Genomic DNA, 27,528 nt, shown 5'->3' with positions numbered 1-27,528 from the left:
CACTTCAGGATCTGATCTGTGGGGGTCTGACACCTGGGACCCCTGCCATCCGGCTGTTTGAGGAGGTCATTGAAGTAAATAGGGCTAAGCTGCGATACCAAGCACCACGTACCCTTACGTTGAAATCACACGTTCACTTTTTTATATCGTTTTTTATTTTTTTTATTTTAAGCAAAGCCAAGTGGACTCCAAAAGGAAGGAAAAATATACATTCAAAATTTACAGGTTTCCTCTTGTAAAATGCAAGTGTGACTCAAGGCTCAAAGGGGTATTCCAGTATCAAAAAGTTATCTTCTACTCACTGAATAGGGGGAAAACTGTTAGGCCCCCTGCAGACGAGCGTGTCCGGATTAGGTCCGCATGCGTCCTGGTGCATTGCGGCAAACCCGCACGAGTAGGTACCCAATTGCAGTCAGTTTTGACTGCGATTGTGTTCCGATGTTCAGTTTTTATCGCGCGGGTGCAATGTGTTTTGCACGCGCGTGATAAAAAACCGACTCTGGTACCAAGACCCGAACTTCTTCCCGGAAGTTCAGGTTTGGGTAAGTTGTAGTGTAGATTGTATTTTTTCCCTTATAACATGGTTATAAGGGAAAATAATAGCATTCTGAATACAGAATGCATAGTACAATAGGGCTGGAGGGGTTAAAAAAAATAAAAATAAAAATGTAACATCTCTTCTGTCTTCATCTGTGAGCAATAGGACCTTTGATGACATCACTGCGTTCATCACATGGTCCATCACATGATCCATCACCATGGTGATGGATCATGTGATGAGCGTAGTGACATCATCAAAGGTCCTATTGCTCACAGATGAAGACAGAAGAGAAGCCGGCTACGCGAACTAGTGGATTAAGGTGAGCTAAATAAAAAAAATGTTAACCCCTCCAGCCCTATTTTACTATGCATTCTGTATTCAGAATGCTATTATTTTCCCTTATAACCATGTTATAAGGGGAAATAATAATGATCGGGTCCCCATCCCGATCGTCACCTAGCAACCGTGCGTGAAAATCGCACCGCATCCGCACTTGCTTGCGGATGCTTGCGATTTTCACGCCACCCCATTCATTTCTATGGGGCCTGCGTTACGTGAAAAACGCACAAAGAGGAGCATGCTGCGATTTTCATTCAACGCACAAGTGATGTGTGAAAATCACCGCTCATGTGCACAGCCCCATAGAAATGAATGGGTTCAGATTCAGTGCAAGTACATTGCGTTCAACTCACGCATCGCATCCGCGCGGAATACTCGCCCGTGTGAAAGGGGCCTTAGACCACTGCGAGCCCCACTGATTACATGAACACGGGGCAAGCTTCCAGCATGGGCAGCACCGCCTCATGAGACTGGTGCTGTACTTGGCTGCCTTCTGCCGTCTCATAGACTTGGAATTGAACTCTGATGGAAGTGTGCCAAGAGCCTAAACCCAGTTATGAGGAGGACGTTCCTTTATCAGAACTAATTATTTGTATCTTATTCTCTTGTAGGAAAGTATAGGCTGTAAACATAACCACTCTGGAATCCACGTGGAAACTAGGCAAGATGCCCCTCTTTGGGAACACCTTCAGCCCCAAGAAAACGCCGCCCAGAAAATCTGCATCACTTTCTAACTTGCATGCGGTATGTGTTGTACTGGTTTTCTCTTCTCCTTAGTTGGCCATACAGTGTCTAAGCTTGAATAAATAGGAAGCAATAGAGTTGAGGACATTACCATCAGTCATGTGACATCTTAAAAATGGGGTATTATGTGGTCATTAAATGGTGATATGATTTGAACCCAGGACATCTATGGAGGAGGGTTTATTCTTATTTCAGACATATGACAGAAAAAGATGATCAATATAAACTGAAAATAAAAATGACTCGCACATAAACAACTATTAGGCTAAAGTCACACTACTGTAAGTGTTTTTCGGTCTGGGTGCACGCCTCATCACGGTGTGGTCGGCATGTTGCAGCAATATATAGGACATGTCATATGCAGAAGCACACTGGAGTTCACTGGATCTGTCCTCGCCAGATACTGCCCTTCACTGCTGGACCCCATTGACTATAATGGGATTCGAACGGCTTCCGGCATGAGTGCCAGGTTTCAGCAAGACAAAAACCAAGTGGTCAACTTATTCACACATTACAGGGTGCGTTCACACGCTGCGGATATTGTTGCAGAATTTTTGAGTTCCATTCACCTGAAGGGGGCTTGCAGAAATCCATTTACTTGTTGCCCCACTGAAAGGAATGGAACTAAAAGATTCTCTAGGTTCTAAAGTGGAAACAGAAATCAGTTGTTTCATGGGAAATGCATTATAGGTGTTAGGGGAGAGGACAGGTTCTCTATTATACATATTGTTTTTTTTAATCAGATATTTTTTATTAATACAGTTTTTCCATTGAAAAGCAAATTGCACATCAAAATCATACGACCCAGTACCATTTGGACCCACAAGAATGTCTCATAGACAAACCAATCACAGTTAGTCAAACAGTAATGCGTGAGTGCGTTCCCCCTTGAGACAGATAACAGATCATCCTGCATAAACCCAGACATAAGCAGCAGCAGTACTGAATGGTATGGTTGTCCATTAAGAGGAAGAAGAGCAACGATACTCCCCAGGGGCAGCGACAGCAGACCATCAACATCACACATCCACCCAGCATTCAACCAATTCTACTTCCCAAGCTTCTATGAAGAGCCAGCCAAGGACTGCACACTCCAGATCTATCTATCCATAGGCCCCAGATAGCCTCAAATTTCGAGAGACCGTTTCTTTTAAGATAAATCCCCTTTTCCAACCGAATCACTACATTCAATCTTACAATAAACTCTGCTACGACCGGAGGAAGAGGCTGAATCAGTTTCGCCGCCAATGTTTTACGTGCCTGGTATAGCATTCTATTTATTCCTGTAATAACAGGTGACTTCAAATGATCTGTATCAAAAATGCCAAGCAGGTTCATTTTGGGATCAGGAGAGAAATTCGCCCCATATACAGTATTTATCTAATGTATTATGGCATGCCAGTAAGCTCTCAAGGCACTACAGCTCCATAGCATGTGAAATAGATCAGCCACCCCACACTTCGGACAGCAGGAATCTCTTCTATACCCGGTTTTAAAGAGAAATATTGGAGTCTTTGTGTATCATGAAGAGCTGAGACAGTCGAGCTGCTTCACTAAGGGATAGGTTTGGAGTTAGTGCTAACGTTTCTTCCCATTGGGTATCAGTTATTACCCCAACATCCTTTTCCCATTTCATTTTCACCTTAAAGGGAACCTGTCATTTCTAAATGTTCATTGTGTTACCCTAAACATATAAATTACACTTTTAATTTCATTTGCAGACGAATTCAATAAGTATTATGCATTTTTGTACTTCCCACCTTTTATGCAAATTAACATACAAGAGTCATATCTTACTTGTGTGACCAGAGAAGAGTCATATTTTCAAGCTCTGACTCATCTCAGGTTAATTTGCATATGTATCAAATCGTTTTGGGCGTGCTTTAGCGCTGTCCTAGACGTTTTACTGGCTAGGGCAGCACTAAAGCCCGCCCATCAGTGCTGGTGATGTCACTGGGCTTCCTGGCAGCCCGCTATGTCACCGGCTCTCTTGAAAATTCCTTTGCCCTGCGTGATTTAGCGCAGGGCAAAGGAGAGCATCGGAGCATGAACTGCTCCGATGCTCAAGTCAGGGGGGCTGCCTGGGTGAAAATGGAGGTATACCCCTTTAATCGGAAATTTTTTCAGGAACTCCTCATGTAATGACCGGTAGACTTTCGAGATAGCTCCCTTTACTGCTCCTATTGCCACCACAGTACCACGCATCTGATTAGTTGTGTACTTTAGCGACGATAATTTGGATTGTGCATCCAGTGCGTGCCTCAGCTGCAAGTATTTCTAGAAGTGAGTGGACGGGAGGTCAAACTCAGAGCACAGCTGCTGAAACTGGTTTAGGAGTCCCTGAGAATATAACTGCCCAATATTCCAAATTCCTCTTTTTTCCCATTGGGAAAACCCTGTCAATCGGGACAGTTCTGGTAGGGCAGGATTGTTCCACATAGGAGAGATATTTAACAATCCTGAAACACCCAAAACCTCTTTGGCCTTTGCCCACACCCTCCTCATAAGCCCTACAATCGGTGCAGATTTTATTCCAGAAATCACATCCCCCTCCACAACCGCCAATGGTGTAGAATATCCCGTTGCCCATTTAACCAGCTCTCCCCCCCTCCCCACCTTGCTCCATCCCTTGAAGTGTTGCAGCTGGGCTGATAGGAAGTATATTAAGGGGTTAGGCAGTGCAAGGCCGCCCCCATCCTTGCATCTTTGCAGAGTTTCATATTTGATTCTACTCCTCTTATTTTTCCAGAGCAAAAATCTAAAGATTTGTTGGACTTTATAGAAGTAGTGCATGGGTATCCATACTGGTGAATTATGGAACACATATAGAAGTTGCGGCATTAACACCATTTTAATCAAATTGCCCCTACCTACCAGGGATATGGGCAGCTTATGCCAGGAGGCAGCCTTAAGTGTGAACTTGGCCAGTAACAGTACTATATTGTCTGGTATGTACCTTTTGAGGATCGGTGGATATTTCAACCACTAGATATTTAAAGGAGGTCACTACCCTAAGTTTAGTGTGATCAAGACATAGACTCTGGAAGCATGGACAGTGGAAGTATCACAGACTTATTCCAGTTAACGAGCAGCCCGGACTGTCTACCAAATTCAGAGATGAGGGAGATAACAGGGTCTATGGACTAGGCCAAATCGCCAACATACAGCAACATATCATCTGCGTAGAGCGATACACGCTCCTCCATATCTCCTCTTCTAAGACCCCGTAGCACCGGCGTGGTTCTAAGTAGGCAAGCGAAGGGTTCAATAGGGATAGCAAATAAAAGAGGGGATAAAGGGCAGCCCTGCCGCGTTCCCCTCTCCAGTGCCAGCGCCGGGAAGATCCCCACCCCCCATTTACCACAATCCTGGCCCTAGGCTGATTATAAAGTAATTGCACCCATTTTATAAATACAGGGCCAAAACCCATTTTTTACATGACTGCCCACAGGTAGTCCCACTCTACACTGTCAAACGCCTTGTCAGTGTCGAGTGAGATCACAGCCCTGCATCCATCCCCATCCTCCCCCATTCAACTGAAGATTCAAAAATAGGCGTCTGAGATTGAGAGATGTAGATTTTCCAGGCGTAAAGCCGGATTGGTCTTCATGAATAATAGAGTGAATAACTCTCAATAACCTATTAGCTAAAACCTTAGCCAACAACTTTAATATCCGCCGTCAGCAGAGAAATAGGTCGGTAAGAGTCTACCTGTGAAGGATCCTTGTCTAGTTTTGGAAGTACTACCACAATCGCCTCTCTCATCGAGCTGGGTAGAATACCATCCCGATAGGAGTCCTTTGAGGAGATGTGGAAGTAAGTATTCCTGGTGCTTCTTATAAAATTCCCCCGACAAGCCATCCCTCCCAGGCGCCTTCTCATTAGGGAAGGATCTTAACGCTAACTCAAGTTCTTCTAACTGGATGTCCCCATCTAACATTTCTTGATGCTCCCCAGACAGATTGGGCACTGAAATGCCCATTAAGTACAGTATCCATCGGGCTGACCATCAGCCTTGATCGATAGACTTCTTTAAAGTGGGCATGGAATACTCCTAATATGTCTTTATCTCCAGTTATTAGGTTTCCCTGCATATTCCTGATAGAGGTCACACAGGAGGGGCCATATTGTGCTTTAATAACAGTGGCTAGTAAGTGACCTGCACTCTCACTCTCAGTAAAATACTTCTAGGTCCTAAAAAATGGTTTATCCCTGGCTCTTACTATTAGATGTTCCTTTAACAGGCCTTGAGCCTCCTTCCAGTTATTGGCATTTTACTGTGATGGATTTGCCATATGTTTAGATTCAGTGCTCAACACCCTGTTGGACAGCTCCACCGAGAAAGCCCTACTTTTTGTCTTGTGTATACTAATACTCTTAATATAAACGCCCCTCATATATGCCTTCATTGTGTCCCACACCATTTTTACATTGGCAGACCCTATATTGGAGTTAAAAAATTCCACCAGCACATTGGAAATGGTATTGCCTGTGTCTACTAACTGGAGCCAGAAAGGGTTCAGACGCCAAATAGGCCTTGAATTTTGCCCTGAGTTTCCCAATCTCAACTGCACCAGAATTGGGGAATGATCAGATACACTATGGGGGAGATAAGAAACCTTATGTAGCATGTCCAATAAGGACAGGGATCCTAGCGCTAAGTCAATTCTGGATAATGAGTTATGTGAGGAAGAGTAGCATGAATACTGCCGCTCCTCCCTATGCTTAGCCCTCCAAAGGTCCCACATATCAACTTCCGCTAATATTCTAGCCAACGAGGTGGGTGAAGAGCCCAATACACAGGTGCCTGGAGTGAACTTATCAAGAGACTTACCCATACACATATTAAAGTCTCCAATCATTAGTACGGGAACATTATGGCTGTGAACGCCAACACTTTTTTCAGAATCTCGCTGGTGTAAGGTGAGGGAATATACACTGCTCAAAAAAATAAAGGGAACACTTAAACAACACAATGTAACTCCAAGTCAATCACACTTCTGTGAAATCAAACTGTCCACTTAGGAAGCAACACTGAGTGACAATCAATTTCACATGCTGTTGTGAAAATGGGATAGACAACAGGTGGAAATTATAGGCAATTAGCAAGACACCCCCAATAAAGAAGTGGTTCTGCAGGTGGTGATCACAGACCACTTCTCAGTTCCTATGCTTCCTGGCTGATGTTTTGGTCACTTTTGAATGCTGGCGGTGCTTTCACTCTAGTGGTAGCATGAGACTGAGTCTACAACCCACACAAGTGGCTCAGGTAGTGCAGCTTATCCAGGATGGCACATCAATGCGAGCTGTGGCAAGAAGGTTTGCTGTGTCTGTCAGCGTAGTGTCCAGAGCATGGAGGCGCTACCAGGAGACAGGCCAGTACATCAGGAGACGTGGAGGAGGCCGTAGGAGGGCAACAACCCAGCAGCAGGACCGCTACCTCCGCCTTTGTGCAAGGAGGAACAGGAGGAGCACTGCCAGAGCCCTGCAAAATGACCTCCAGCAGGCCACAAATGTGCATGTGTCTGCTCAAACGGTCATAAATAGACCCCATGAGGGTGATATGAGGGCCCGACGTCCACAGGTGGGGGTTGTGCTTACAGCCCAACACCGTGCAGGACGTTTGGCATTTGCCAGAGAACACCAAGATTAGCAAATTCGCCACTGGCGCCCTGTGCTCTTCACAGATGAAAGCAGGTTCACACTAAGCACATGTGACAGACGTGACAGAGTCTGGAGACGCCATGGAGAATGTTTTGCTGCCTGCAACATCCTCCAGCATGACCGGTTTGGAATTGGGTCAGTAATGGTGTGAGGTGGCATTTCTTTGGAGGGCCGCACAGCCCTCCATGTGCTCGCCAGAGGTAGCCTGACTGCCATTAGGTACCGAGATGAGATCCTCAGACCCCTTGTGAGACCATATGCTGGTGCGGTTGGCCCTGGGTTCCTCCTAATGCAAGACAATGCTAGACCTCATGTGGCTGAAGTGTGTCAGCAGTTCCTGCAAGACGAAGGCATTGATGCTATGGACTGGCCCGCCCGTTCCCCAGACCTGAATCCAATTGAGCACATCTGGGACATCCTGTCTCGCTCTATCCACCAACGTCACGTTGCACCACAGACTGTCCAGGAGTTGGCAGATGCTTTATTCCAGGTCTAGGAGGAGATCCCTCAGGAGACCGTCCGCCACCTCATCAGGAGCATGCACAGGCGTTGTAGGGAGGTCATACAGGCACGTGGAGGCCACACACACTACTGAGCCTCATTTTGACTTGTTTTAAGGACATTACATCAAAGTTGGATCAGCCTGTAGTGTGTTTTTCCACTTTAATTTTGAGTGTGACTCCAAATCCAGACCTCCATGGGTTGAAAAATTTGATTTCCATTTTTAATTTTTGTGTGATTTTGTTGTCAGCACAATCAACTATGTAAAGAACAAAGTATTTCAGAAGAATATTTTATTCAGATCTAGGATGTGTTATTTTTGTGTTCCCTTTATTTTTTTGAGCAGTGTATATTGCTACTAAGATCAACACATACAAAACTTCCCTTATTATCAATACATGTGTCCCTGGCTATGAAGGGAATGGTTCTATGGATCAGAATGCAGACTCCACGCGCGTGAGTGGTATAGGTGGAATGAAACTCATGCGCTATCCACTTTATGTATCAGGTGCGTTTTATCTGAAAAGGGGTGTCTCAGATAGACAGAGTATTGCAGGTTGGTATGTTTGTAGAGCATGGAAGACAGCGTGTCTCTTACAATACTGGCCCATTCCCCTTACATTCCACGCAACAATCTTAAGGGTACCCATCATCAAACCACTTGCACAACATCATTCTCCCACCGCCGCCTACCCCCGGGGAGCCACGATATGGCCCAACATCAATCATATACTCTGTCAAACCCCCACATAAACCAAAACACAAAACAGACATTTCTCTCTGTAGGTTCTGTAAATGCGCCGTCTCAAGTGCCCAGGGCGGCGTCTCAATCTTCCGAGCCCAAGACCGGACCTCCCCAACGGCTCATAACCCCGCCCTCCTTGTGCCTCTGCCCGCCCGTTTACGCTCCTCCTCTCTCCTGCGGCGCAGTGGAAAAGGAGAGAGGAGGAGTGTAAACGGGCGGGCAGAGGCACAAGAAGGGCGGGGTTATGAGCCGTTGGGGAGGTTCGGTCTTGGGCTCGGAAGATTGAGACGCCGCCCTGGGCACTTGAGACGGCGCATTTACAGAACCTACAAAGTTCATTTTTGGCTCAAACAAGACTCCGGTATATGCAACAAAGGTACCGTTTTAAACTTCTGGGTGGCACTATTAACGCTATTGGATCTGTCTAATAGGCTCAAATGTGGTGACAGACTCCCTTTAAACTGTCAAGGCCAAGGATCGAAGGGGGGCCCCCAACATAAGGGCACTCCCCAATCAACCCCCCACCCATTCTCATATCAACATTAACTCAGCAAGGATATAACTATGAGGAACTAGTACATGTCCCTTTGGTCCTCAGCGACTCGGACGACCTTCAGATACTATGTATATGACAGTCTTTTTTTTTCAGGTGTTGCCACAGAGATCCTTCTCGTGTGCATCCAGCCATTGACACGCTGCATCTGGATGGTGGAACATATGCGTCTTCCCTTTCGCCACCACTCTCAATCTGGCAGGATATATCATTGAGTAGGGTAGTTGTAGGGCTCTCAGCCATTTCTTGACGTCTAAGAAATGTGCTCTCCTTTTCTGGACGTCCGCAGAGAAGTCAGGAAACAGGGAAATGCGATTTCCATTTATAGTAAGATCTGCACAGTCTCTTGCGCCTTTTAAAATTGGATCTCTAAAATGCAGGATTTTAATCAGCAAAGGCCCTGGCGGTGCCCCTGGTGGTGGCGGGCAGAATGGTACGCTGTGGGCCCTCTCAATAGCTGAAAGCAGAGACAAATTTTCTTTTACAAATTTTCTCAGCAAGCCATTTCTCCATAAACGATACGGCATCCGCTCCCTCCGTATTTTCAGGCATACCAATGATTCGGACATTATTACGCCTTAGCCTGTTTCCCAGATCATCAGATTTGGATATGATTAATGTGACTTTATGTATTACACGCTGCAGATCCCTCTTCACTGGTGGGATTTGCTCCTCCACAGCGCTAATTCGACTTTCCATTTCACCCATACGCTCCTTCACTTTCCTCATATCTTGCCTTATAAGTAAAACATCCTCTTTGAGGCTTCCCATGTGGGTATTTAATGAGGTGAGTGCTGTATTGCACTGCGCCACCGCTGAATACACATCCTTAATGGTGGGTCCCGCCTCTGAAGTAGCCCCTTCATCCATTAGTGCACTAACCTCCTTCTCCCCTACTGGTGCCAAGCATGGGCTGACAGTTTCTAGCAGCCCCCTGAGAGTCTATGGCTTTGGCATAATCTGGGTCCAGAGCGGTTACTGGGGGAGTTGAAGAGCGGGCGAATTTCTCCAGCCGCACGGCCACATCAGATAGCTTTGCAGCTTGCGCAGCGCCATTTTGTTTCACCGGCGTGGCGAGACCACACTCCTTCCCCTCCTTGTTCTTCTGGCACGTCATTCAGCTGCTGAAGGATGGCGATTTGCAAAGGAAACAACTTCTCTCACTGGAAAGGTAGGTTGCTCACCAACACAGCGGGGATTTACGGATATCACAGGAGATTTGGCCAGGAGCTCTGCGCTGCACGTCTGTTCACATCCTCGGTCAGGCCACCCCCCTATTATACACATTATTGAGGTAGTAAATTATTATTAACTATAGTTAGTAAAAACTTGATAAATCAGTGTCTTTGTGGTTCAGAGTCCCATCTCTGCAAGTGAACATTGAGCAGGTAAATGTATTGCTGCTGGCGTCTATATCATATTGGGTTTTGTACTGTTTGCTCTAATTCCATTTACAGTTCTCAGCTAACACCCTATGTTCTATATATTACAATAAATTAAGGAACTTCATGTTCAGTCATAGTTAAAGGGGTTCTACAGTTATTTTAAACTGATGATCTATCCTCTGGATAGATCATCAGCATCTGATCGGCGGGGGTCCGACACCCGGGACCTCTTCCGATCAGCTGTTTGAGAAGGCAGCGGTGCTGGCAGTAGTGCCACGGCCTTCTCGCTGTTTACCGCAGGCCCGGTGACGGCACGACTAGTATCACTGACCTGGCTAAGCTCTGTTCACTTGAATGGAGCTTAGCCCCGCCCAAGCCAGTGATACCAGTCATGACATCACTGGGCCTGCGGTAAACAGCGAGAAGGCCACGGCACTACTGCCAGCACCGCTGTCTTCTGAAACAGCTGATCGGCGGGGTCCCGGGTGTCGGACCCCCGCCGGTCAGATGCTGATGATCTATTCAGAGGATAGATAATCAGTTTAAAAAACTGCAGAACCCATTTAATAATCTTGCACTGTAGTTGTCTACTTGACTGCAAATCCCACAGGATCGCCTTCTGTGACTGCTGAGACTTTGCTCTTCATGCTGTTGACCTTTCAGATGTTTATTTCCATTATCTATAATTTATATCATAAGTGACTGTCATATTAAATACTGGTATGATTTATGTTACAATACACACTATGATATTCAGTCTATTTGCTTACTAGATTTGTCTTCTTACCAGTTTTTTTTTATTTATTTTTTTACTTTTAAATAAATTTTTATTTAAAGTATTCAAAATTGTACAATCATGAGAGATGCAGAAATCGTACATAGTCAATAATAAATTGTACAAGGTAGGTAATATGGAAGTAAACCGTAACAGAGGAGTGAAACTGTAAAGTGGACACATATGTTAAATATTAAGTGCAATCGAATACACACATTTCTATTAGAATCTGAGGTGAGAATATATTTGTATTCCCTTATTTTTATTTTTTTCATTTATTGGATAGATGACTATTCTTACCAGTTTTTGGTTCTTTTTCTCTTCTAGCTGGACCGGACAACAAAAGAGGTAGAGCTGGGTTTGGAATATGGTGCCCCTAGTATCAGTATTGCAGGACAAAGTCTTAAGTTTGAAAATGGCCAGTGGATAGCAGGTAGGTTGTTGTGCAGTGCTTAGATATTGATGACCTATCCTCAGGATAGATATCATCAATATCGGATCCTGAGGATGGGTCCGACGCCAGGCACCCCTGCCGATAAGCAATCAAAAGGCCAAAGTACGGACCCCGCAGATCTAATAGTTATCCTCCATCCTGTGGATAGGGGATAACTTTTAACAACCGGAATACCCCTTTAAGTCAAATACTGGATGACAGTAGTGTGAAAAAGACGTACATTATTCTTATGTATGTGTTACATTCTTTATTGTTGTTTATTAATTGACATTACGTCTGATAGAATCGGGTGGCACTGGATCACAGAAGGATCTCCAACGTCTTCGAAAGAGAAATCAGCAGTTGGAGGAGGAGAATAACTTGCTTCGTCTGAAAGTAGAAATCCTGCTGGACATGGTAAAAGACTTGACTTCATTTGTAGTCATAAAGTTAATGTAACAGTATGAAAGTGGCTGAACCTTTCTTAAAGACTCTGCTCAGTACCTAAAAATGTGGGTGTGACAACAGTTAAACTCAGTTTTCCGCTCCCTGCGTTACACAGGGGTCCAAGAAGGTGAGAGAGAATTTGGAGTGGTCTGCATTCTGATGACCTGTTTTATATCAATACAGCTCAAAAGGGTCTGGCTACATTGCAGCACCATTTTACAGTCTAAGGCCTCGTTCACACAGCTTCTTTTCACACCGGAAATTTGGAACGGACTGCATGCCAAACAGCTGCCGACAGTTGCACCGTATGCACCACTCTTGTTGTTTTCAGTGGGAGTCCACATGGCTGAACAGTGGTTTATAGCTGCAACTATGCCAAGCTAGGACATGTCCCTTCTTGGCACGCAGTCGCAGCTATAAATCGTTAGTTAATTCAATGGCCATGCGGCCCACGGCAGCTTTCTTGTGTGGAATCTCAGCCAAATTTTCCATGGTCCAAAGACGATATATGAATGGGGCTTTTTAAACATATAATCTACATTAAAGAGGACCTGTCACCACTCCTGACATGTCTGTTTTTTTTTTTTTAATTCTGTTTATTTAAAGCAGATTCACAAAATACAAGGCAAAGGTCATGATCCCACATAACATACATTAAGCACGCTTTCTCCCCCTTGCTTCTGAATGAAGTCAGGGAGTCACATATAGTAACTTTAAGGATCATGAGTTTAATATACATGAATCTGACTGCATTTTTTATTTTTTCAAAAGTGTTAGGAGACAGAAATAATAAAGAAAAGAAAGGGGAAGAGGGGTAAGGGAGAGAGATATAGGGGGGGGGGGGGGGGGAGGGAGGCAGGACTATACTGCCAGGGGTCCCAGAGTATTACTTAGAGATGCTTTAAGATACCATGTAGTGTACTGAAAGGGTTTAACCAATTCTCTAACTTCTACCATACTGTAGTGTGCCAAAACAAAAGTGCGCCACTTATTAAAGAATTTGGAAGCTGAACTTTCTTTGTGCCTAGATGCTTCAATCCTTTCATATCCTAAAAGTACTTTCAATTCAGAAATCACAGCAGGAATGTCTGGCATGGTATCTGTGAGCCATCTCTGGAGCAAGACCCTTTTGGCTACCAACAAAACCGAGTGTAATAAAATCGGTATCTTAGTTGGGTTCTCCATACGGATATAATGAAAAACCAAGGTCTGAGGTTCCATAGGTAACTCCACCAACCAGTTAGTCTTGATATATTCAATCACAGCGATCCAAAATTTGATTACCTCAGGACATGTCCAGATGCCATGCCAGAAATCCGTAGCAGCCATTTTACAATTAGGACAATGTGTGATACGGTCTGGAAACTGGGGAGAGGCTGGAAAGTTAAATCCATAAATTGCCCGATGCATCATTCTAAAAAACGTTTCACGCCAAATCTCACCAATCACGCACTGACGCACCTTACTCCAACCTTCCAGGATCTTCACCCCAATCTCATCATCCATAGTGATGTGCTCCCACTTCTTAAAAAGAGTGGAGACCTTGGCTTTTGTGAAGTTTCCTGAAAAGGCCCTGTACAGCCTAGAGAGGGAGACTGTTTGGGGAGAGAAACTAAGGATCTCATCAAAGGAGTTTTTGGTCGCCTCTCTCGATAGATCACGTAATCTATGTGAGCAGAAACCCACAATCCGCATTATTTGCAAGAAATGGGAATCTGGTAAAGCGTATTTTTCCTTCAGTTCTTTTGGAGTCAGCCAGCGTTTCTCCCCCTGATGCATCAGATGCTCCGCCCTAGTCAAACCCCTAGATATCCACAACTCAGAAGGTCTCAAACTAGTCCCTGATGGAAATTCTGGATGACCCCATAACGGCATCCATTTAGAGATTGCATGAGGCAGATTTGCTGTTTTCCTAACCGCCTTCCAGGTTGCTATCGTATCTCTCAATAAAAGCGAGGATTTAATTTCCCTGGGTAATGCGGCCAAATTAGAGTGGAGGCACGCTACCAGGTTCCATGGAGCTACTAGATTTTGTTCTACTTCCCTATTAGAGAAAAGATCAGTATCATGCACCCAATCCGAAACATGACGCATAAGACACGCCAGATTGTAACCCCGTACATTTGGGAATTTCACTCCTCCTTCTGGTTTCCATAACATAAGCTTCGAAAGAGAGATACGAGGGCGTCTGCCTGACCACAAGAACGTGGTAAAGGCCCTGTTTAGAGCATTGACATCAGTATGTTTCAGTAGAATCGGAAGCGTTTGGAGGGGGTAGAGCAACTTAGAAAAACTCATCATCTTAATGAGCTGGCATCTTCCCAGTAGAGATAAGGGAAGTGAATGCCATTTCTGTAGTTCAGATATTATTTTCGCTATGAGGGGAGGATAGTTTAGTGAGTATAATGACCCCGGGAGCTTACCGATTTTGATCCCTAGGTATGTGATATATTTCTTAACAGCCGATAAAGAGAGACCTATGTCCTGCCAAAACTGCGGTGGGTTAGTGGCGTGAAGCTCTAAAATCTCACTTTTAGACGAATTTATTTTATATCCTGAGAAGGACCCAAAAGAACTCAAGAACTCCATTAGGGGGCCTAAATGTCGCTGTGGAGAGTCCATGAAAATCAAAAGATCATCTACATATAAAGTTAGTTTTACCTCTTTCTTGCCTATGATAATACCCGTATATAAGTCAGAATCCTCTAAAAATCTAGCTAAGGGCTCAATGGCTAGGTCAAAGAGGAGGGGGGAAAGCGGGCAACCCTGTCTAGTCCCTCTCTGGAGAGGAAACACCCGAGATAGGAAACCTCCCGTATGTATGCGCGCCCCTGGGCTGGAATAAAGACCCTTCAGAAAGATCCGGATATCCCCCAAAATCTTGAATTTATCGAGCACCGCCCCCAGCCAGTTCCAACGCAGTGAATCAAAAGCTTTTTCCGCATCTAACGCCAACAAAATAGGGGTTCCGGCTGGCTGAGGGCGGCGCCGGACCCAATCCAAGGTTGCCAACACCTTCCTAATATTTGCTACCCCCGACCTTCCTTTAATGAAACCCACCTGGGAGGTCCCTATCAGGGCAGGCATTAATAGGCTCAGTCTGTCCGCCAATATTTTAGTCAATATCTTGAGGTCCTGATTAATGAGCGAGATCGGGCGGTATGAACCTGGATCTTGTGGGTCCTTATTTGGTTTAAGTATCAATTTAATGTGGGCAACATTAGCATGAGCAGGGAAACTACCTGTGTGTAAAAGATGGTTAAAATATTCCGTCAGTGTGGGGGCAAGATTTTCTTGTAGCACTTTGTAGAATTCTCCTGAGAATCCGTCAGGGCCTGGCGCCTTTCCGTTGTGTAGGGAACGTATTATATGTAGCACTTCCTCAGCCGTTATTTCCGCATTTATAGATCCCTGCTGTTCCTCTGTTAGGGAAGGTAATTTAACGTCTGACAGAAATCTCCTACCCTTTTCAGGGTCTTCTGGAGACTCTCATAATATTTTCCTAGCAGACTTATAGAGACTCTCATAATATTTTCCTAGCAGATCATTTATCAATTTAGGATTTGTTTGGACCACTCCCCCCTCTCCTTTCAGAGCTGTGATGACTGTAGGAGTCCTCTTGCCCCGTGCTAGGTTGGCCAGCATTTTGCCTGACTTATTCCCAAATCTGAACAGATCCGTCTGGAATTCTGACCTATACATTGCCTCTCGTTTATCTACCCAAACTTCAAAGGTATTTCTAGCTGCAATCCAGGCCTCCTTGTGCTGAGTGGTAGCCACCCGGAGAAATTGAGTGTATGCCTTTCTAAGGGCCGAGCTAGCCTCCTGATATTGTTTAGCAACCACCTTGCGTAGATTACTGACATAACCGAGAATTCGACCCCTCAGAACCGCTTTTGCAGCCTCCCAATGGGTCGAAACATCTGATGCACCACGGGGATTGTCACCCTGAAACTCCCACCACCAACCTTGTAGTGTATCTTTAAAATTGTCATCCTTGGCAAGAAAAGAAGGAAAGCGCCATATAAAATCAGTTCCTCTAGGGTAGGTATCCTGCAAGGAAATGGAAACAGGTGAGTGGTCAGAAATTAGTAAGTCATGAATTTCAGCTGAGACCACCCTAGATGACATATGCAGAGGAAGGAAAAGATAGTCAATACGAGACCATACATTATGTGCGTGTGAAAAATGCGTATACTCCCTGTCGTCAGGATGTAGAGAGCGCCAGGTATCATATAAACCTGTAGAAGTTAGAAAGGGAGGTATAACCTTGTCAGAGAGTCTTTGCGAGCTGACCATCCCCTCCTCCCTCTTCCGGTCTTCCAGAACAGAGGCGACTGAGTTAAAATCACCACCCACAATTCTGTTGTGGGTTCCATCCATATGCAGTCTGTTCTCTAGAAGAGCGTAAAAGGAAGCATTGTTTTCGTTTGGGGCATACACATTATGAATGCTATAGGAGATCCCTCCTATCTCTACCACCAACTTATGCCATCTGCCTTCACTGTCATGAGACTCTGAAAGTATTTTCCCTGAGAAATTTCTATGTACTAAAGTGAGTACTCCAGCTTTGCGCTCCCTGGCTGAGGATCCAACCACAGAACCTACCCAAAACCTTTTCATACGGAAGAAATCCGTATCCTCTAGATGCGTCTCTTGCAGGAGAACTACATCAGGTTTAAGACGCTTTAGGTGACGTAAAATTTTTGACCGCTTCTGTGGGGAACGTAAGCCCTTGACGTTCCAGGAGATAATTTTCATTTCAGTTCCGGTATGTACGGATCCCCGGACAGAGAAAGCCAAGGGAGAAGGGAAGAGGGAAGGAAGAAAGGGGGGAGGAAAAGAGAACAGAAAAAACGAACAAAAATTAATATAAATACAACCAAATAAAATAAAAACTGACTAAGTGTGTGGTAGCAGGTACCGATCCACTGGACCGGATACGGCTAGATGGTGTCAGCCGTCACAAAATCTAGTTATAGACTTTCCTTTTTTCCGCCATGGCAGAACTTTCACATAACCAGCCTGAACAATTGCTATCTGTACAACTGAACAATAACGGCCCTAATACGGAGCATAAAGCAGAATAATAAAACATTCTTAAACTGGAACAGCTTAGTAGCATTAACAAAATTCTACCCCTAAGGGTTGAGTTTCAACCACATTTAGAATTGAGGAATGTCAACGTCCCCTCCTGGAGGGCCTTTCTTGGCCATTGCGCGAACGGTCATTCCCTCGCCGAACCGCTGGAACCAATGAGTCCTTCAAGGTAGACCGTTGGGGAGAGAGGGATATATCTTGCTGCTCTGAATCAATAATCTCATCCAAAGCCTCCTCTGCCTCAGTGGGAGATCTAAAAGTGATAGTCCCTCCATGTGCTTTGTGAATCTTTAGAACCGCTGGGAAAAGAAGCTGAAATCTGATGTCCCTTTGGTAGAGTGCAGTGCAGACCGGGCTAAAGGCCTTGCGTTTCTTCGCCACCTCAGCCGAGAAGTCCTCAAATAATAAAATTTTGTGGCCCCTTATAGTTATCTGGTGTCTCCTCCTACGAAAACTGCGAAGTAAAGCCACCTTATCATTGAAATCCAGCAGTTTAAATATAACTTGGCGAGGTCTCCCATCTCCACTGCGGGGAGACTCCGAATTAGAGTCCCTAGTGGCGCCTCTTTCCGGACCAATCCTGTGGGCCCTCTCCACTCGGCAGAAAAACTTTAGGCCCAGGGCCTCTGGCAGATCTTTCTCACATATATCTAAAAGATCCAATTGTTTAATGGACTCAGGCAGCCCAACCACTCTCAGGTTGTTGCGGCGTGACCTGTTTTCCAGGTCATCAACCTTGAAACGCAGGTATTCCAGGGCATGCTGCTGGGATTTTAAAACAGACTCAGTGTCCCCCGTTTGCTGCTTCAAGGACCGCATCTCTTTCTCCAGGGCCCCAACTTGTATGCTGGTTTGATTTACCTCCTCCCTCAGGGAGTTAAAAGAGGCCAATATTGTCGTTTCCAGTGTTTTCTGGATGTCCGGCATTATACGCATTGCCACTTCAATGGCTAGTTGTTTATAATCTATTGTGGCCGTGCCACCTAGGGGGGACCCCTCTCCCTGGGTATTCTGAGAGCCCTCTTCCCTGAAAAGTAGTGGCTGAGTGTCCGCCATTTTTGCCGCGTTCTGTGAGGCTGCTAGCTGCGCACCTGTAATCTTCTGTCCGCTCCGGAGGAGATATCTTTCCATCGGCTCCTTGCTGCAGGTAAGTGGTGTCAGTCGGACGTCCCTTAGGGCTGAAAAAACAGTTCCCTGCGCTGCCAAATGACCAAAATGTTCGGCGGTATGCAGGAGCTCTGAGCGCTGCGTCCTCACATGGCGGCGCCGGAACCGGAAGTCTGACATGTCTGTTTTAATAGCTTCATGCATTCCCCATGTAATAAGAATTCTGGAGCATCTATTCTTATGGCTCTCTGTTGTGCCATTCCTTTATTATTTCTACTAGAAGTTGTGAATGAATTACTAGCAGTCTGCAGTAAGGGTACAGAGGGGAGTAACCAGTTGGGGGTGTACCTGCACAGACTCAAGAATAAATAATCCAGGATTGTTACTACACTGGGGATGCATGAAGTTATTAAAACAGGTGTCAGTGGTGACAGGTCCTCTTTAAAAATGAGCAACTTTGTAAATATATTTCATTACTTTTCTGGCAACGGTCATGGGTGACAGTTTTGCCAGTTGTCACTGGAAAACAAGAACAATCTTATGGCTCATTCAGACGACCGTATTTATGTGAAACAGATGCGGACCCATTCATTTCAATGGGGCCACAAAAGATGCGGAGAGCACACAGGTTCCTGTCGTGTAGAGGTAGACTGCATTTGCCAGAATGCCATTTGCTGGAGAGACTGAGCCAGTAAGCAGATAGCAGCTCCTGCAGAATTGTGACTGTAACCCTTAAAAGCTATAGAGACCTTTTAGGGGCAGCTTTTTTTTATTTTTTTTATGCATCACTATATATTCTACCCATTTTGGGCTAAAATATTTTCACCTTCAGGACCAGGCCATTTTTTGCAAATCTGACCAGTGTCACTTTATGTGGTGATAACTTTAAAACGCTTTGATTTATCTAGGCCATTCTGAGATAGTTTTTTCGTCACATATTGTACTTCATAACACTGGTAAAATGGAGTAAAAAAATAATAATTTTTATTTATAAAAAAATAAAAAATTTGCCAACAATTTGGAAAAATTAGCAAATTTCCAAGTTTCAATTTCTCTACTTCTATAATACATATTAAGGCCTCTTTCACACTTGCGTTGTTGGGATCCGGCATGCACTTCCGTTGCCGGAGGTGCCTGCCGGATCCGGAAAAACGCAAGTGTACTGAAAGCATTTGAAGACGGAACCGTCTTCCAAATGCTTTCAGTGTTACTATGGCACCCAGGACGCTATTAAAGTCCTGGTTGCCATAGTAGGAGCGGGGAGCGGGGGAGCGGTATACTTACAGTCCGTGCGGCTCCCGGGGCGCTCCAGAATGACGTCAGAGCGCCCCATGCGCATGGATGACGTGATCCATGCGATCACGTGATCCATGCGCTTGGGGCGCCCTGACGTCACTCTGGAGCGCCCCGGGAGACGCACGGACGGTAAGTACACTGCTCCCCGCTACACTTACCATGGCTGTCAGGACTTTAGCGTCCCGGCAGCCATGGTAACCACTCTGAAAAAGCTAAATGTCGGCTCCGGCAATGCGCCGAAACGACGTTTAGCTTAAGGCCGGATCCGGATCAATGCCTTTCAATGGGCATTAATTCCGGATCCGGCCTTGCGGCAAGTGTTCCGGATTTTTGGCCGGAGCAAAAAGCGCAGCATGCTGCGGTATTTTCTCCGGCCAACAAACGTTCCGTACCGGAACTGAAGACATCCTGATGCATCCTGAACGGATTACTCTCCATTCAGAATGCATTAGGATAATCCTGATCAGGATTCTTCCGGCATAGAGCCCCGACGACGGAACTCTATGCCGGAAGACAATAACGCAGGTGTGAAAGAGCCCTCATACCTATAAAAATAGTTATTACTTTACATTTCCCATATGTCTTCTTCATGTTAGGATCATTTTGGGAATGACATTTTATTTTTGGGGGACGTTACAAGGCTTAGAAGTTTAGAAGTAAATCTTGAAATTTCTCAGAAATTTTCAAAAACCAACTTTTTAAGGACCAGTTCAGGTCTGAAGTCACTTTGTGAAGCTTACATGATAGAAACCACTCAGAAAAGACCCCATTCTAGAAACTACACCCCTCAAGGTATTCAAAACGGATTTTACAAACGTTGTTAACCCTTTAGGTGTTCCACAAGAATTAATGGGAAATAGAGATACAATTTCAAAATTTCACTTTTTTGGCAGATTTTCCATTTTTTTTATATATATATTTTTCCAGTAACAAAGCAAGGGTTAACAGCCAAGCAAAACTCAATATTTATGGCCCTGATTCTGTAGTTTACAGAAACACCCCATATGTGGTCGTAAACTGCTGTACGGGCACACGGCAGGGCACAGAAGGAAAGGAATGCCATATGGTTTTTGGAAGGCAGATTTTACTAGACAGTTTTTTTTTTACACCATGTCCCATTTGAAGCCCCCCTGATGCACCCCTAGAGTAGAAACTCCAAAAAAGTGACCCCATTTTAGAAACTACGGGATAGGGTGGAAGTTTTGTTGGTACTAGTTTAGGGTACATATGATTTTTGGTTGCTCTATATTACACTTTTTGTGAGGCAAGGTAACAAGCTTTTTTGGCACCGTTTTTTTATATTTTTTTTGTTATTTACAACATTCATCTGACAGGTTAGATCATGTGGTATTTTTATAGAGCAGGTTGTCACGGACGCGGCGATACCTAATATGTATCCAATTTTTTTATTTATGTAAGTTTTACACAATGATTTCATTTTTGAAACAAAAAAAATCATGTTTTATTGTCTTCATAGTCTGAGAGCCATAGTTTTTTCAGTTTTTGAGCGATTATCTTAGGTAGGGTCTTATTTTTTGTGGGATGAGATGATGGTTTGATTGGCACTATTTTGGGGTGCATATGACTTTTTGATCGCTTGCTATTACACTTTTTGTGATGTAAGATGACAAAAAATGGCTTTTTTTACACTGTTTTTATTTTTATTTTTTTACGGTATTCACCTGAGGGGTTAGGTCATGTGATATTTTTATAGAGCCGGTCGATACGGACGCGGCGATAACTAATATGTATACTTTTTTTTATTTATGTAAGTTTTACACAATGATTTCATTTTTGAAACAAAAAAAATCATGTTTTAGTATTTCCATAGTCTAAGAGCCTTGGTTTTTTCAGTTTTTGGGCGATTATCTTAGGTGGGGTCTCATTTTTTGTGGGATGAGATGACGGTTTGATTGGCACTATTTTGGGGTGCATATGACTTTTTGATCGCTTGCTATTACACTTTTTGTGATGCAAGGTGACAATTTTTTTTTATTTAGCACTTTTTTTTTTTTTTTTACGGTGTTTATCTGAGGGGTTAGGTCATGTGAGATTTTTATAGAGCTGGTCGATACGGACGCGGTGATACCTAATATGTATACTTTTTATTTTATTTATGTAAGTTTTACACAATAACAGCTTTTTTAAAACAAAAAAAGATGTTTTAGTGTCTCCATATTCTGAGCCATAGTTTTATTTTTTGGGCGATTGTCTCAGGTAGGGGCAAATTTTTTGCGGGATGAGGTGACTGTTAGATTGGTACTATTTTGGTGGGCGTACGCCTTTTTGATCGCTTGCTGTTGTACTTTTTGTGATGTAGGGTGACAAAAAAATTGTTTATTTAGCTCAGTTTTTATTTTTTATTTTTTACGATGTTCATCTGAGAAGTTAGGTCATGTGATATGTTTATAGAGCTGGTCGATACGCACGCGACGATACCTAATATGTCTATATGTCTTTTCCCTATTTTTTTTACAATTTTTATTTACTTTATTTTTGGAAAAGGACGCTTTTTTTTTTTTTTTTTACTTGAAACTTGTAATGTTTTTTGTAAAACTTTAATTTTATTAACTTTTTTTTTTTCACTTTATTTTTTGTCCTACTATGGGACAGGGTCTGATCCTTGTTTCAATACAGCACAATACATCTGTATTGTGCTGTATTGAACTGTTAGTGTCTTACACTGTAAGAGGCTAACAGTTGCCTAGGAGACCCAGCCTGGGGGCTGGGCCTCTTAGGCTGCCGTACATGACAGGCCCCAAGACTTGAAATGGCTTGGGGCTGCCATGGCAACCGAGTCCCCGCCACAGCAGCGCGGGGACCCGATGCATGAGGTGAGGGAGCGCAAACCTCCCATATGCCGCGGTCAGCGCTGACCGCTGCATATGAGGGGTTAATCCACCGGCATCGTAGTTATCGCCGATGCTGGTGGATGCAGCAGGGATCCGGCTGTCAGTAACCGCCGGATCTCTGCTGCTGATCGGGGGAAACCGCACGCGGGGGGAGGAACGACTGCAGGACGAGAACGCTCGTCTTCGAGCGCTAAGTGCCGGCGATTGAGGACGAGCATTCTTGTCCTGGGTCGTTAAGGGGTTGTCCGAGTTATTTTTTTGTTCTTTCTATGTTCCTAACTAGGCAAATATAACAACTTTACAATTAACTCACTTTATCTGCAGTGGCTGGTTTCTCAGATTTGACTGAGGGTCACATGACCTGTGATGTCAGCTTCTCTCCCTGCTCTGATAAAGTTTGTTTACAAGCCTGTAAACGAGACATCACTGTGCTGGCCACGCCCCCCCTTCACTGCCGGCTGTCTGCTCGTTCTTAGGATTCTTAACCCCTTCAGCTGCACAGACTGGGTAGCTGCAGGCAGTGACAATTCTGGGCACAGGAGCTGACAGACTAGAGGGAGCATTGCACAAGAAGGTAGGGGGTAGATCCTGTGTGTATTAGCAGTGTCATTATACAGGTGGGACTTGTAGTTCTACACTTACAAGTTGCTGTTGATTCTCCCAGCACTCAGAGCAGCTCTTGTATCCACTCCCTTAGCAGTGTCATTATACAGCTGGGACTTGTAGTCCTACACATACAACATGCTGCTGATTCTCCCAGCAGGCAGTCACTCAGGGCAGCTCTTGTATCCACTCCCTTAGCAGTGTCATTATACAGCTGGGACTTGTAGGTCTACACATACAACATGCTGCTAATTCTCCCAGCAGGCAGACATGTCACTCAGGGCAGCTCTTGTATCCACTCCCTTAGCAGTGTCATTATACAGCTGGGACTTGTATTCCTACTCATACAACATGCTGCAGAGTCTCCCAGCAGACATGTCACTCAGGGCAGTTCTTGTATCCACTCCCTTATCAGTGCAGGGGGAGGGGCAGAGATTGTTTTTATTGCATGTAAACAAAGAGCCAGAAAATAACCAGGGAAATGAGGAGAAATATATATATATTATTTATTTTTTTGCATAAAACTTGCTTAGCTTAGTTATATATTGCTGCCCATCAGATTTTCAGTGCTATATATATTTGTTTCATAACTCGGACAACCCCTTTAATGTTTCAACAGCTTTCAGTTTCACAGCATCTGCTGCTCTTTTTCATTGAATCCATCTATAGCTCTTTTCTCTGAACTCCTGACAGTTCATAAAGACTTATTATAGCTGAATTCTTATCACGTTGATAAAGAAATTAGCTTAAAAGGGTTGTGTGGTGGCATAATATTGATGCCTTATCCTCAGGGTAGATCATCTCAGATCACTTGAGTGGGACAGGCATTTGTAATTACATTGCACTGCCGCTACAAGTGAGACAACGTGCAGGTAATTATTGAAGAGGATGCATTGTTCGCACAAGCGCCGTGACCCCGTCAAACAGCTGATCAGCGGGAGTTCTGGGATTCAGACCCCCCGTCTATCTGATATTGATATTCAGGGGATAGGTCATCCATATTAGGCCACTGCACCATCCCTTTAAGTTAGTATTTTTGAGAAAGGTGTGCCAATCATACTATGTATTATATGTGATTTATTTTATTTTTTTCGCTCTTCCTTTATAATAATAGCTCTCTGAAGCAACAGCAGAATCCCACCTAAAGGATAAAGAGCTTGAGGAAATGAAGAGCTTGAGTGGGCGAAGAAAATGAATGAAATCTATAAAAAGGAAACCCGGATGAGCCAGGAACAGCTCATGAATTAATACCGGCGTCATACAGAAGACTGATAATGCTCCTCTCCTAATCAAAGCTCATTGAGGCTTTTATCTTCTTATGAACATTTTTTCCCAATTCACTTCAGCAGTGACAGGCAGCAGGGGTGTAGTAGCCGCCCCCGCATCATTCCATAGCAGACTAGTTCAGTTATTTATTTGTTACACTTGTAAGACTCACGTTTCATAAGGAGCCTTTTATCAGATATATGTTGGAGGACTTGCAATATACACCTTCAGTGGAAGGGCTACAACACATTCTGCTGTATAGCCGTGCAGTGGGATATATCGCCCATGTACAGTCCTCCGACAGCTCTCTGAATTCCGATGCTCTGACCATAGACTTGGAGGGAGATAGGGAAGCTGGCAGCATCCACAGTGAAGTAACATGGCTCGGGGTCGATAATATTCATATCTGACGACACTTGATTGCAAATTGCAGGTACAATGTAACTCAAACCTCATATTTAGGTTTTGTGACATTTGAATATGAAAACGCTGTTTATAAAAAATGCTGAGAATATTACATTTTGTAACACTTTTTTTTATATATATAAATTTGAATAAAACATTACTTGTTTGAAGTACTTTTGCTTTGCTTTCTTATATATTGTTGTATGTTCTTTTTGTAATTGTGGGTGAAAGAACAAACCACGTCCTATTGGATTTCTGGTTTCACACACCGGGTATTTGGTGAAAATTTCCAGACTGAAGTTTCCCAACAATATACAGTACATTTCAAGTGAATGGAGTTTGGCGTATATCACGCAATGAGTGAAATCCGCAGCCTAATTTGCCTCAAACTCTGTATATACAACAATCCCATTCCCCTTTCTTTTTGCGGACCGATTAACTTTAATGGCTCGGTGAACCAGAATAGGATACGTGCAATAATAGAACGGACATACGGATGTGAACACACAGACAATTAGGAAATTCATTTTTTGAACAGTTTCTCAGTCATTTCTGCATTGTCACATTTTTATTGTTTTCTTTTTTGCTCCCCCTTGAAAAAGGACAATTGGTGCTCGTTTGCATTGGCCTATTAGGGCTGTTTCACATGAGCGAGTCCATTGCAGGAATCATGCTTCGTGTGTGAGCTTGATCCTCCATTATGGACTTGCAGGAGCGCACGGCTTTAGGCCTCTTTCACACGACCGTATTGGTTCCGTTCCGTGCATTGGGGACCGCAATTTGCTATCCAGCTCTGGTCTCCCTGTGTGTTAGATGGTGTGAATGAATGATGGATGTCTGTTATATAGGGATATAAGAACAAACCTTACCCACTTACAAAGGGAACCCTTATAAAAAGGGCCCAAAGGGACACCATCAATTCACCATTAGGGATCACACCAGAGTGCATTACACCTAGGGAGCTGTGGCGCTATTACATAACCTTGTGAGGAGTAGTACCATCATTCTCTCAGTGGATCTACAGTATCGTGCACTTGATACCTAACAGATTGCTAGCAATAGCTACAGAGTATTTTTGAGGTAATTGACCTCTCAAATAGAGTGCATAGCGAGTGACAGCGACCATATCAAGACATATAGTATTTCACTCAAGCCCGTAACTGTCGCCTGATATTTTTAAACCACCTTTCAGTAATGTTCTCTCTGAGTAATAATTTTAAAAAGTAAACAATAAAGTTTTTAATATATATACAGTACAGACCAAAAGTTTGGACACACCTTCTCATTCAAAGAGTTTTCTTTATTTTCATGACTATGAAAATTGTAGATTCGCACTGAAGGCATCAAAACTATGAATTAACACATGTGGAATTATATACATAACAAACAAGTGTGAAACAACTGAAAATATGTCATATTCTAGGTTCTTCAAAGTAGCCACCTTTTGCTTTGATTACTGCTTTGCACACTCTTGGCATTCTCTTGATGAGCTTCAAGAGGTAGTCCCCTGAAATGGTTTTCACTTCACAGGTGTGCCCTGTCAGGTTTAATAAGTGGGATTTCTTGCTTTCTAAATGGGGTTGGGACCATCAGTTGCGTTGAGGAGAAGTCAGGTGGATACACAGCTGATAGTCCTACTGAATAGACTGTTAGAATTTGTATTATGGCAAGAAAAAAGCAGCTAAGTAAAGAAAAACGAGTGGCCATCATTACTTTAAGAAATGAAGGTCAGTCAGCCGAAAAATTGGGAAAACTTTGAAAGTAAGGGCTATTTGACCATGAAGGAGAGTGATGGGGTGCTGCGCCAGATGACCTGGCCTCTACAGTCACCGGACCTGAACCCAATCGAGATGGTTTGGGGTGAGCTGGACCGCAGAGTGAAGGCAAAAGGGCCAACAAGTGCTAAGCATCTCTGGGAACTCCTTCAAGACTGTTGGAAGACCATTTCAGGGGACTACCTCTTGAAGCTCATCAAGAGAATGCCAAGAGTGTGCAAAGCAGTAATCAAAGCAAAAGGTGGCTACTTTGAAGAACCTAGAATATGACATATTTTCAGTTGTTTCACACTTGTTTGTTATGTATATAATTCCACATGTGTTAATTAATAGTTTTGATGCCTTCATAGTCATGAAAATAAAGAAAACTCTTTGAATGAGAAGGTGTGTCCAAACTTTTGGTCTGTACTGTATATATAGAAAAAAGAGGATTCGGCGGCACCAGTAAACTGGCTCAGGTGCAGCGTCCAGGGGAATGAGCTTCTCACCCTTAATATATACCAGAAATAGGACAGCACTCCAAGACTTGAAAAAACAGTGTCTTTATTCACCCATGTGAAGCAGTAGCGATGTTTCAGCTCACAACTGAGCCTTTCTTAAATAGCACTCAAATAATCAGGTGACCAATGAACATACAGATCAAAAACATGTGACCAATCAACATGTGAAGACCATTTACCTAATTGAGTCATGTGAGCAATTACATATGCAAAATATCCTAACACTTGATACCTAAATGTGCACCTGATTATTTGAGTGCTATTTAACCACTTCAGCCCCCAGTGCTTAAACACCCTGAAAGACCAGGCCACTTTTTACACTTCTGACCTACACTACTTTCACCGTTTATTGCTCGGTCATGCAACTTACCACCCAAATGAATTTTACCTCCTTTTCTTCTCACTAATAGAGCTTTCATTTGGTGGTATTTCATTGCTGCTGACATTTTTACTTTTTTTGTTATTAATCGAAATTTAACGATTTTTTTGCAAAAAAA

The 27,528-nt window shown here is 43.8% G+C and overlaps 1 protein-coding gene across 2 annotated transcripts in view; it reads left to right on the top strand.

Annotated features, from left to right (window-relative positions):
- The window catches only part of CBY1 (chibby family member 1, beta catenin antagonist), a 32,344-nt gene extending 7,631 nt beyond the window's left edge, over nucleotides 1-24,713 (top strand). Inside the window, exons 2-5 of one of the 2 annotated variants that reach the window (XM_040407205.1) lie at nucleotides 1,492-1,624; nucleotides 11,575-11,680; nucleotides 11,985-12,097; nucleotides 24,200-24,710. In XM_040407205.1, coding sequence (XP_040263139.1) covers nucleotides 1,547-1,624; nucleotides 11,575-11,680; nucleotides 11,985-12,097; nucleotides 24,200-24,280 — 378 coding nt within the window. In that variant the 5' untranslated portion in view covers nucleotides 1,492-1,546 and the 3' untranslated portion in view covers nucleotides 24,281-24,710. Of the gene's footprint in view, nucleotides 1-1,491; nucleotides 1,625-11,574; nucleotides 11,681-11,984; nucleotides 12,098-24,199 lie in introns of those variants that run through there. The other variant, XM_040407207.1, reaches the window with a different exon arrangement.
- The last annotated feature ends 2,815 nt before the right edge of the window (nucleotides 24,714-27,528 follow it).

Source organism: Bufo bufo, chromosome 9 (assembly GCF_905171765.1).
Source record: "Bufo bufo chromosome 9, aBufBuf1.1, whole genome shotgun sequence".
Classification (NCBI taxonomy): domain Eukaryota; kingdom Metazoa; phylum Chordata; class Amphibia; order Anura; family Bufonidae; genus Bufo; species Bufo bufo.
Note: the sequence above shows the minus strand (reverse complement) of the source record. Positions and strands in the feature narration are given on the sequence as shown.